General features: G+C 47.2%; 1 protein-coding gene across 5 annotated transcripts in view; it reads right to left on the reverse strand.

Annotated features, from left to right (window-relative positions):
* Positions 1 to 388: 388 nt before the first annotated feature.
* The window catches only part of ccdc88ab (coiled-coil domain containing 88Ab), a 67,545-nt gene continuing 55,363 nt past the window's right edge, over positions 389 to 12,570 (reverse strand). For 2 of the 5 annotated variants that reach the window (XM_030747814.1, XM_030747818.1), the window contains 6 exons: positions 10,906 to 10,983; positions 8,991 to 9,227; positions 8,821 to 8,874; positions 7,130 to 7,219; positions 6,416 to 6,696; positions 389 to 2,580 (listed from right to left, as the gene is read on the reverse strand). In XM_030747814.1, the coding sequence (XP_030603674.1) occupies positions 1,705 to 2,580; positions 6,416 to 6,696; positions 7,130 to 7,219; positions 8,821 to 8,874; positions 8,991 to 9,227; positions 10,906 to 10,983 (1,616 nt within the window). In that variant the 3' untranslated portion in view covers positions 389 to 1,704. Of the gene's footprint in view, positions 2,581 to 6,415; positions 6,697 to 7,129; positions 7,220 to 7,865; positions 7,956 to 8,820; positions 8,875 to 8,990; positions 9,228 to 10,905; positions 10,984 to 12,570 lie in introns of all 5 variants that reach the window. The other 3 variants (XM_030747817.1, XM_030747815.1, XM_030747816.1) reach the window with 3 other exon arrangements.

A 12,570-nucleotide genomic window follows, 5' to 3' on the forward strand; every position in this document is an offset into this window, starting at 1 on the left:
AGCAACATGGTAAAATGGCCCATATGCCATGCAGACCGGGTCCCATCAGGCTCCTTGAACAGGCATTTGGCACCACAGGGACAGTGAGGGGACAGACAGGACGGTGAGGGGGGGGGGGGGGGGGGGGGGGGGGGTGACGGCTTTGAGAAGCAGGGAAAGCAAGCGCACAGCAGGATGGACGACATCTGTTACACCATGTTTTAGGTTCCCATGGAGACAAGACTGACCCCACCCCACCCCCTTTCCTCCCACTCGAGCAGTGCTCACTCACCACGCGCTCACAGCATGGTAGCAGACAGACGAGGGTGGAGGAAGCAGGGTTTAGCAGCTTTGCTGCGGCTCCCCGCTCCTGCTTTTAGACTTTCTGCCTTCCACATCTGTAGGACAAAGGCAACGTTTATGTTACATCTGCAGAGTGACGACAGACCATTTTCATTTGCTTCATACCTGCATACACTTTGAATCAAGATAAATACAATAAAGCAACTTCAAAACAGCAACTAAAAAGTACAAAAGCAGAAATAAATAAGGGTGTAGATGCACGCGGTTCGATTAGTATTGGCACAATATGTAGTGCTCATCTTTGATTATAAATTAAAGGTAGCAGTCTGTACAAGATTACTCATTTTCAAATATCACCTTGATTCATCCAACTTGTGATGTGTCAGGAGGAGAAAATACCAAAAGGAATTATATTAGCTTCACTCACAAAACAACCTCAAACTAATCAACTTTCAAAATCAGCTCCAAGTTTTAAAAAAATTGATCAAAACCTGCCTAAAACTTAATCACCATGGCTGTGCCGTATTCTTTGCCTTTACTGTCAACTTTCACATTTCCAACTGAAAATGCCACTCTGATTGTTTTGGGAATGAAGCGTCATTGTTTTGTCACCAGCCCAGGAGGTCAGTTTATGATCCACCAAATCATATTAATCTGCTTGCAGAGCAGAATAAACACTCCAGTGAATGTATATATGGCAAAGAAAAAAACAGAAAAGATATCAAATGTACAAAAACAGCACACATCATCACAAAAAAATATGTATATATAAAAACCATTTTGGTCACAGCAATCAAGATGAAAGTTTCAGGTTAAACAGAAAACACAAACCCATGCAATTTAAGAGGTGAAAAATGGGACTCAGTATCACCACAATAAACAGAAAATGGAAAGTGAACCCATTATCTGATTTTAATTATGAAGAAATTACCCCAGAATGCTTTGCTCTTTATCAGAGACAGCTTTTCCTGCTGCTTTTTATGATTCTTGGTGACACTTGAACTGACTCAGTGTGCTCTGGGCTCTCGTGAAATTCAGCTCTTGATAATTCTCCTGTACTTCTTCTCACTACTAAGTTAAGACTGCACAAGATTTATAAACCCACTGCAGATATAAACCCACTGCAGATAATAGTGTAATGTTAGCCAGTGAAACAAATTTGATGAGGAAAAAAATAATATGAGGGGTTACTGGACGGAAGAACATTCAAAGTCCCACATTATAGAGAGAGAAAAAAAAAAAAAAAAAATCACCAATCAGCACCATAGCAAACAGGAAAAAACCCACATACACCACACACAGAGACAGATAGGGCTCTGATGAATACATGCAGAGAAGATGGCTTTGTTCTTTATCCATCCTTTTGTTCCTCCCTCTTCAAGTCAAGTATTAAAATCAGCAAAGCAGAAACCTCCCCATCATTTAGATACAGCCGTACTCATACCACAGAGACTCCCTCTCCTCTGGGCTCAGTGACTGGTCCGTATTATTCACACGACTCTGATCAACATCCTCTCGGGATCTCATCTGGCCATTTGATTGGCTGTGAGGGGTCTGGTTTTGGTGTGGCACAGGAGGAGAGTGGGTCTTATTTGTAACAGGAGGCCCACTGATGTTGCTGACTAAGGTGGGGTTAAGAGACAGGAAGGGGAGGTTTTTGTCTGCTGACTCACTAAAGATGGAGTCCATGAACACAGACTCTACAGTGAAGGAAGGGCCAAGGAAAGACTGAAAGGTGGAGAGGTCGGAGTCCTCCGAGCTATGGCAAGGTAAGCTGAGTGACTTGGGCATGGGGGTGGCGGTGAGGGGTCCCTTAAGGTTGGTGCTGTTGGGGTGGTACTCACTGGGTGTGGGCTGCGAACGTAGCCCAGCCCTGGATGAAGCAGCAGGAGGAGAAGGGTCAACAGAAACAGGCTGCCGGTTGTCCTTGGACAGCAGGTCGTGGATGCTGGTACGCCGTGTGGTACCTTCAGCGGTGGAAATGACGCTGCTGGCTCGAGGCAGGGTGGAGGAGGTCGAATCAAGGCGTTCAGAGACTGAGGTCGCTTTGCCCTGTGAAGACAGGCTGGAGCGGATCGGTGCGGAGCCTTTCACGCGTGTGCTCTCGGCCTTCCGCAGGGAAGGGCGCCCCGGTTGTCCGGAAGATCTCGGTGGCCGGTCAGCGCTCACTGGTGCCGCTTTTCCACTTGACGAGCGCAGTATGCCCCGGCCCTTTGTGACAGTGCGTTCTTTCTGCTCGTGCTCAGAGGAGGTGGAGAGGCGAGGAGAGTCTACAGTGAGGTTCTCCTGACTGCCAGACTACAAAAAACAAACAGCATTAAGAACAGAACAAATGAAAACATCAAACAACCTCTTGATATGAAGGTAGAAAACAGTGTTACATCAAAATGTTTGGTAGGATTTAACACCTCGAAGAGTCGGATTCTCTCATTCAAGTTATTAAAATCAGAAATTTTGACTCATTCTAAGAAATTTTTTTTTTTTTTTTTTTTTTTTTTAAAAACCTTTATTTTACCAGGTAAAAATCTTTGAGAACTAGTTCTCATTTACAAACATGACCGAATATAAGAAATTATATTGAGAATACTTATGAAATTGTAATTATATTTTAACAATAGAAGCAATTTAGGCCCAACTCTAAATGTGATCTCCTCCGTGAATCGCCACCTTATCGTGGTGGAGGGGTTTGTGTGTCCCAGTGATCCCAGGAGCTATGTTGTCTGGGGGCTTGTCCCCCTGGTAGGGTCTCCCATGGCAAACTGGTCCTGGGTGAGGGTCCAGACAAAGAGCGGTTCAGAAGACCCTTATGAGTGAAAAAACAAGGGAACAGTTTACCCTGCCCGGGATAGGGTTACCGGGGCCCCACCCTGGAGCCAGGCCTGGGGAGGGAGCTCGAGGGAGAGCGTCTGGTGGCCAGGCATTAGCCCGTGGTGCTTGGCCGGGCGCAGCCCGAAGAGGTTACATGGGCCCGACCTCCTGCAGGCCCACCACCCGCAGGAGGTGTCGTAGGGGTCGGGTGCAGTGTGTGTCGGGCGGTGGCCGAGGGCGGAGGCCCTGGCGGACCGATCCCCGGCTATCGAAACTGGCTGTTGGGACATGGAATGTCACCTCTCTGGTGGGGAAGGAGCCTGAGCTAGTGCGTGAGGTTGAGAGATACCAGCTAGACATAGTTGGGCTCACCTCAACGCATGGCCTGGGCTCTGGAACCAGTCTCCTGGAGAAGGGCTGGACTCTGTTCCAGTCTGGAGTTGCCCTCGGTGAGAGGCGGCGAGCTGGGGTGGGTATTCTTGTATCCCCCCGGCTTGCTGCCTGTACGTCGGAGTTTTCACCGGTGGACGAGAGGGTAGTTTCCCTGCGCCTTCGGGCTGGGGAACGGGTCCTGACTGTTGTTTGCACTTATGCGCCGAATGACAGTTCAGCGTACCCACCCTTTTTGGAGTTGCTGGGTGGGGTGCTGGAGAGTGCTCCATCTGGTGACTCCATAGTCTTGCTGGGAGACTTCAACGCTCACGTGGGCAATGACAGTGAGACCTGGAGGGGCGTGATTGGGAGGAACGGCCTGCCCGATCTGAACCCGAATGGTGTTTTGTTATTGGACTTCTGTGCAAACCACAGTTTGTCCATAACAAACACCGTGTTCGAACACAAGGATGTCCATAAGTGCACATGGCACCAGGACACCCTAGGTCGCAGGTCGATGATCGATTTTGTAATCGTATCATCAGATCTGCGGCCGTATGTTCTGGACACTCGGGTGAAGAGAGGAGCTGAGCTGTCAACTGATCACCACCTGGTGGTGAGTTGGATCAGGTGGCGGGGGAAGATGCTGGACAGACCTGGCACACCTAAACGTATTGTGAGGGTGCGCTGGGAACGCCTGGCAGAAGCCCCAGTCCGGGAGATCTTCAACTCCCACCTCCGGCAGAACTTCGACAGCATTCCGAGGGAGGCTGAGGACATTGAGTCCGAATGGACCATGTTCCGCACCTCCATTGTTGAGGCTGCTGCTCAGAGCTGTGGCTGCAAGGTGGTTGGTGCCTGTCGTGGTGGTAACCCCCGAACCAGATGGTGGTCACCGGAGGTGAAGGGAGCCATCAAGCTGAAGAAAGAGGCCTATCGGGCTTGGTTAGCCTGTGGGACTCCGGAGGCAGCTGACAGGTATCGACAGGCCAAGCGGAATGCAGCTCGGGTAGTGGCCAAAGCAAAAACTCGGGTGTGGGAGGAGTTCGGTGAGGCTATGGAAAAAGACTTTCGGACGGCATCGAAGCGATTCTGGCAAACCGTCAGGCGACTCAGGAGGGGAAAGCAGTGCTTCACTCACACTGTTTATAGTGCGGGGGGGGGTGCTGCTGACTTCAACTGAGGCTATAGTCGGACGGTGGAAGGAATACTTCGAGGACCTTCTGAATCCCACTGACACGCCTTCTGTAGTGGAAGCAGAGTCTGGGGATGACGGGGATGACTTGACCATCACTGGGGGTGAGGTCACTGAGGTAGTTAAACAACTCCTTGGTGGCAGAGCCCCTGGGGTGGACGAGATTCGCCCTGAGTTCCTGAAGGCTCTGGATGTTGTAGGGCTGTCTTGGTTGACACGCCTCTGCAACATCGCGTGGAGATCTGGGGCAGTGCCATTGGATTGGCAGACCGGGGTGGTGGTCCCCATCTTTAAGAAGGGAGACCGGAGGGTGTGCTCCAACTTTCGGGGGATCACACTCCTCAGCCTCCCCGGTAAGGTCTATGCCAGGGTGCTGGAAAGGAGGGTGCGTCCGTTAGTCGAACCTCGGATTCAGGAGGAACAATGCGGTTTTCGTCCTGGTCGTGGAACGCTGGACCAGCTCTTTATCCTCTCAAGGATATTCGAGTGTGCGTGGGAGTTTGCCCAACCAGTCTACATGTGCTTTGTGGACTTGGAGAAGGCATTCGACCGTGTTCCTCGGGGTGTTCTTTGGGAGGTTCTGCGGGAGTATGGGGTGTCTGGCCCATTGTTGCGGGCCATTCAGTCCTTGTACAACCACAGTGAGAGCTTGGTCCGTATAGCCGGTAATAAGTCGGATTTGTTTCCTGTGGGTGTTGGACTCCGTCAGGGCTGCCCTTTGTCACCGATTCTGTTCATAATTTTTATGGACAGAATTTCTAGGCGTAGCCAGGTGGCGGAAGGCTTCTTCCTTGGTGGCCTCAGAGTCTCATCTCTGCTTTTTGCAGATGATGCGGTTCTGTTGGCTTCATCAGGGGGGGGCCTCCAGCTCGCAGTGGAACGGTTCGCAGCCGAGTGTGAAGCGGCTGGCATGAGAATCAGCACCTCTAAGTCTGAGGCCATGGTCCTCAGCCGGAAAAGGGTGGAGTGCCATCTCCGGCTCAGGAACGAGTTCTTGCCTCAAGTGGAGGAGTTTAAGTATCTCGGGGTCTTGTTCACGAGTGATGGGCGAAGGGAACGGGAGATCGACAGGCGGATTGGGGCTGCTTCTGCAGTGATGCGGACGCTGCACCGGTCCGTCGTGGTGAAGAGGGAGCTTAGCGTAAAAGCGAAGCTCTCGATTTACCGGTCGATCTACGTTCCTACCCTCACCTATGGTCACGAGCTTTGGGTAGTGACCGAAAGAATAAGATCGCGAATACAAGCGGCAGAAATGAGTTTCCTTCGAAGGGTGGCTGGCCTCTCCCTTAGAGATAAGGTAAGGAGTGCGGCCATCCGGGAGGGGCTCAGAGTAGAGCCGCTGCTCCTCCACATCGAAAGGAGCCAGTTGAGGTGGCTCGGGCATCTGATTAGGATGCCTCCTGGCCGCCTCCTGGGTGAGGTGTTCCGGGCATGTCCCACCGGGAAGAGGCCCCGTGGTAGACCCAGGACACGCTGGAGAGATTATGTATCTCGGCTGGCCTGGGAACGCCTTGGGGTCCCTCCGGATGAGCTGGAGGAGGTGGCTGGGGAGAGGGAAGCTTGGGCTTCTCTGCTTAGGCTTCTGCCCCCGCGACCCGGCCCCGGATAAGCGGAAGAAAATGGATGGATGGATGGATGGATGGATCTAAATGTGATCCTGAACTGACTGATAAAGGAGCAAATGTTTCATTTCAATCCACTTCATGCGTAATCTAAGAAATCTAAGAACAGCAGTTATAGCAGAGCTCGAGGCCTCACCTCTGCAGGATCAATACTCTCATCCAGGAACTGCTGCAGGGAAAGCACCTCGCTCCCTGGGGATCCCGTCTTCCTGATCTGGGTCTGGCCAGGGCTGCCCGTGGCAGTGGATGGATCGAGGGACCTCCGCAGCTGCAGGGGGCTCTGGTGGGAGGAGCGTGAAGAGGTTGGCTGCTGGACGGGGCTGCTGCCGCTGCTGGACCACACCTCCTGGTCCAGACTCAGGCTGAACTCACCGCTGCTCTCGCTATGTGGCCTGCTGAGGCAGCCGTTCAACGTGCCTGCAGGAGGAGGGGGAGGTATGGATTAGATGATGGGGAAAAGATTGATTTATGATTCACTGCATTAGCATTGATCACACATCACACACATCAGGTCATTTAAAAGGGTTTATACTGAAAAATATCATATTACTTCTTAGAAATGAGAATTTGCAGCATCAGATCTAATCTTATTACTAAAATGTGTTATAGCTCTCTGATAATTTCCACTGAATAGAAATTCCAATGAGCTCTACATTTTCCTGACTTATCTTTGTGTACCCGCAGAAGAACAAAACACATTAACCTTTAACCAAACCAACTTGATCAAATTTTTACACGAGAGGAAACTAATTCAGTGAAATTATGAAAGAAAAAAGATAAAAGGGAGCAAAAGAAGGAGACAAAAGTAGTTACTGAATAGAAGCAGTGGAAGAGGGGAGGAGGAGCATACCTTTGCCCTCCAGAGGAGAAGTGAGGTGGGAGTTATTGTTACTATTACTACTGGTGGTCCTGTTGCTATGAAGACTGGAAGGTCTCGAGGCTAGGTAAGGGACGAGAGGTAAGACACACGCACACATGCGTCAACAGTTAGGATTTATATATGTACATGCTTATATGTATCCACACCAACATGCACCAGCACGAGGAGTAACACGTAGGCGGACGCCAACACCCTGACAGAACGTCTCCTGCTGGGGGAGCAGATGGCCCATGCCAGGCAGAGGGACAGGAAAGGTGGCTTAATGCCAGGCTGCAGCCCCAATATGTCCATTCAATAAACAAAGGAACTACCAACAGAGGGCAGGGATACCTAAATATAAGGGCCGATCCCCCTGAATATAAGGGGGAAGTGACAGGTGATATAAGAGTGAGTGGGTTAGTAATTAAAGAGGAAATGACGGGCCATGTGAAGAACGGAGGATAAAAAAAGAGGAACTGAGATGGAAGACAAAGAGTAAAGCAAAGGTGTGATGACATGTGACTTTGCTCTTTCCAGTGCTCAAAGGGACAGCCCCCAACTGAAAACCAGTGACTGTGAAATCATTTCAAACTGGTTTTCAGGACATGCGTGAAACCAAATTAGAATTTCAAATCAACCCCAAAGTTGCAGATCAGTATCAGAGTCAGAAACCAGTTTATTGCTTGTGGCCCACAGTGATCCTCAGTGCCGAGTAATTGTCACTTACTACAGATGCTACAGGGCACTCTGCACATAGCGCTCAGATCAGCGGCACAAGGACGCAAAGGGCAGGGGGCACTGCTATACCCCTGTAGGCCTGATAAAACACACACACAAATACAGCACAACACACCTGGATGGTGACAAGACACTTCTCAATACTCCTCTGAAAACAAGCAAATTTGAATATGAAACACAGTTGGAAGCAAAAAAAAAAAAAAAAGAAAAATCGATAGATGTCTCAAACTACCATTAGTGTTTACATCTCATGACCTAACGGCTAATACATTATCAGTCACATCCGGTGTGTGAGGGAGACCGGACGTCTTTTTCCTTCAACCATTAAGGGGATAAAGTGGGAAATGGTTCTTGCAACAATATGTATATTTAATTTTATGGATGCATTCTGGGAACTCATCCACCAGGTAGAATCCAGACTGAGACATAATGATTTAGCAATGTCCTGTGGAACCAGTTTATTGACCATCAAAGGCTAAATGCAGCTGTTTGCAGCACTTAAACATAAAAATACAAATGCAACAAGAGAAATCTGTACTGTACTGACTGTACTGTAGACCTAGCTTAAGGAATGTATGTCAGTGGTTTGGTGGCTGTTTAACAACTGGGTCATCTACATTAAAGCGACACAGAACTGATCAAGTGCCGCCTGGCTCCAGATTAACTGCCCTGAATAAATACACTAGCACTTGAATTAGAGTCAATCCTACTTTCAGTGTCGGCTGAGCTGGCTGCCCCCCCCCCCATGTAACTCTAAATCAAGCTTAATCAAAGTGCAGGAAGGCAGCCCAAAGATTATCAGTGGGATTCCTGAGGACATGACCTGCTCCCACCCCCATTTCTTGTTTATTAAGGGGCCTTTAGATTTCAGTTTGGTGCTGAAAGACTGCAGGAGCTTTCTGAGACACAGTTTCATGCTGATGTCATGTGAAGTCTTACTGTACCTTGAATCTTGGGATCGTCTGAGGAGCCGCCGACATCCTCGCAGGAGGCATTGTCTGTTGAGATAAAGAGGGAAGTCATGCTAGAGCTTCTTATCACTCTGAACAGATTTCATCAACTAAATGGAAAGTGGATATTAATATGAAACACTGCAGAAAACAAGCATCCTGACCTTTGACCTGAAGACGGTGGTTGGCTCTGCTGTGTCCTGCACTGGGCAGGCTGAAGGTGGCACAGTCGATGGCATTGGTAGAAAAGGCGAGCTCCTTCATGCGCTGCCCACTGCGCCTGCTGCTACCCGTCATGTTGGCATCTCCAGCTTCAGCCCCATCTAGATTCTCCGTGCTGCCGGCCCACTGAGCCTCAGGACAGCCTGCCACCACCATGGTCTGAAGCAGGTCATTCATAGCTAAGATGGATGAATGGGCATGAAGAACTGACATTAGACTTTTTATCACATGTCATCTTACCTCGAGTCATGGCTCAGAATTTATAGCCATTTTATTATAAATAAATCTAAATTGAATCTATCTAGACATTAAGGGGAATCAAAATGGCTCAGAGAAACAGGTTACTAAAATCTCCTTAAGAGGGAAGAACAACTTCAAGGATTGTCCAGACATTTTTTTGTAGAGACTGCACTTATCTAGTACCCACATGGAGACCAAGGCTCAACTACCATTGGGAATGTGGCCAGAGACATTACAGCAGAAAGACAAGAACCCTTAAAATAATCTCTAGAAGGATTTTATAAAAGTAAAGATGGTGGCTGTACTGCTCCTGCCCCCAAAAGATCGAATCAACAGACAAAATGGGAAGTTTCATATAAGGCAGGAATATCTTCCTATTCATGATCTTAGTAAGATTGTCTGTAATTCTGTGTCATGAATTGGCATGAAGTTTGTTCAATATTCAATATTCAGTAATACATTTTTCTTACAGAAAAACAGTTTCAAATCTTTCGAAACTCAATGCACATGCAAGCACACAGTATTATTAAAAAAAAGCCAATAAAATATCAACCAAAGTGCATAAAGATGGCAGCTGCATGGTCGATCGCAGCCAGATACTTTCTGACATCCCTTGACCGTCTCTATGCACTTTGATTACTGAGCTGACAGTGAAGAAGCAGCATGAAAACATGCAGAGCTGCTCTGAGCAACAGCAGCCGTGTCATACACAACAGATCAGAGCGAGGCAAGTCCATGTCAGCAGAATAAGATCTGAAATGCAGCACGCTAACAGAGGAGCAGAGAGAGAGAGAGAGAGAGAGAGAGACAGAATAAAGGCTCCATTTCAAGTCCTCCATGGTGAGTGCGAGTGATGATCAAGCAGTTAGTGATTTTCTTTGTCATGCTGTAATCAAAGATGGGAGCACACATTTCACAGGCGCATGAAAGGCAAACCTGCAGTCTCTCCCACTGTCTCACCTGAACATACACCCTCTCTCACACAGAGCCTTTCATACGGTATACACAAACAAAACAAAAACCACAAAGCACACAACACAGCTGCCCATTGCGCAGTAAGTGACCAAATGAGATGGTTTTGGTCCAGAGGTATAAATCAAACAAGAGAAGAGAGAGAGACATTTACAGAAAGAAGAAAGTCCCAGTGTTCATATAGTTTAGCCCTAATACATTCACTTTCAATATACACTAAAAGTTAGTGAAAGGTTGTGTTATTCATTCATGTGTAAAAGCTAATAAAGACTTGGAGAAGATACTCTACAGGAGAGAGTGGCGGCGGCAGACGTGGCAGAGGAGGTGATGGGAGGGGTGGGGATTACTAGGAAAAATATTTTAAGGACAAGTCACTGATGTCACAGGTACAGCACGGGGGCACAGGGACAGGTATAGTTACTGAACCATAAAACACTTAAAATGTGATCCTCTGCTAAGTCTTGTGTAGGCATGGCTAAAAAGTAGATGATTTAAACATTAAATAGAGCTGCTGTGACCGAAGCGCCACACTGCCATCACCCTGACATCAGTGACTGCTCCTTCTTTGTTTCTCCTAGCGTGACAACAGGAGCAAGAGGAGACAGACAGAGGAAGGGCTAGCGTGGCAACTAACGGAGGTCTTACACATGGAGCGCCGGTAGATGGCCTTGGCCTTGTCTTTGTCCTTGGATCTGTTCCTCATGAAAGGCAACCTTTTTATAGCTGTCAGATCGCAGCCAGAGACAAACAGACAGGTAGACAGACAGGCAGGGAAGAGAGAGTGACAGAATAAGCCCAAGAGGGAGGTGGAGGGAAAGGAAAATGAAAGAGGGAAAAAAAGGAGGGCAGAACAGAGGGATGTGATTAATGTTTTCACAAACAGAACCAGGGGAGAGATGCAGAGAGCTAAGCGGAGCTCCTGGACACTCAACTGGACAACAGACACCAATGCAATAGACACAACTATATGATTTTCAAAACAGGTGGATCATAACATTGGGGAGCCTGATCGATAGGTTATCAAGTGTTAGGTATTTCAATCTATACAAATATACTCCCTCATGGTGGTATAAAAATATATTTGCAATGTTATCAGAGCTTTAAAAAAAAAAAAAAAAAAAAAATCTAAGCAAATAGTAATTCAGTTGCTTCATTTGTCAGGACGGTGATGTTCTTCATTATTTCCCCACAGAAATTTGCATTCAGTGCCAGAATTGTTGATGTCTCCACATTTTTATAATAAATACTGTATTGGGGGCTCTTCGGATGGACTGGAATGCCTCCCACTGACTACTAAAATCTAAATATTACTCCTAAGGGCAGACTTTGGTATACAAAAAAAACACATTGTGTAAACAATACAAAAGGATACAAAATCAGACACATCATACAAATGCACACACTCACACACAATCGGCAACATCGACACATTCTCGCGTTAATAGTTTTGACCACTGTATACTACATTCCCAACTTATTTCCAAGCATTACATTCACTACACAACACCACAACACATTCCACACCTAGATGACACACAAAAGATGAAAATTATTAAAGGGTGCAATCAGGAGAACAAGAAGGGGCAGGTTAACAGCATAAGAGAGGACTACAGTATTTCCAGCAAAGACCTTCCCAAGAACCTCAACGGATAAGATGTTCATTATAACAGCTTTAGAGCATATTTGACTGTCTAATAGAACTGTTGTTAAATTTTACTACATGGCTGCCAAAGGCTACATTCTCTTTGTCTTATATCACCTTATGTGTGTTGCAAAAAACATACAAACTTGTTATACTGACCGACTTGTTTGTGTTACACAACAGGCCTGCGTGCATATTTTAAAAAGACACCTTACTTGTACTTACATTAACTGTAATCAAGTGAAAACAACCAACCCGTGTTGTGACGACCAGGCAATGCATTGCACCTTTTAATAGCTACGATGCTATGAAACGGGACGTTTATTATTTACGAGTGAGCTGCACAGATCGACAGATTAAAATGTCAGCAACTGAGAGCAGAGCATCTTAGCTTTATTACTGGAGAAGTTCAGAATAAAACCAACCTCGGATATAATATAGCTGAAGCAGCTTTCCAATATTTAAACATTGTAAGGTGCACTCGATTCAGCTTGACCTTGAGCGAGTACTCTGCTAATTTGTACTTTTATAACACTGTCATACATATGGTGGCCATAAGAAAGGGATGAATTCAATTAGAAGGAGTAGAAATAATTCCATAAATTCCATCTTGTCAAATCTGATGCCCACATTACCCACAGCTAGTACATGCCCATGCTACAGTACTG

This window comes from Archocentrus centrarchus, chromosome 15 (genome assembly GCF_007364275.1).
Source record: "Archocentrus centrarchus isolate MPI-CPG fArcCen1 chromosome 15, fArcCen1, whole genome shotgun sequence".
NCBI lineage: Eukaryota > Metazoa > Chordata > Actinopteri > Cichliformes > Cichlidae > Archocentrus > Archocentrus centrarchus.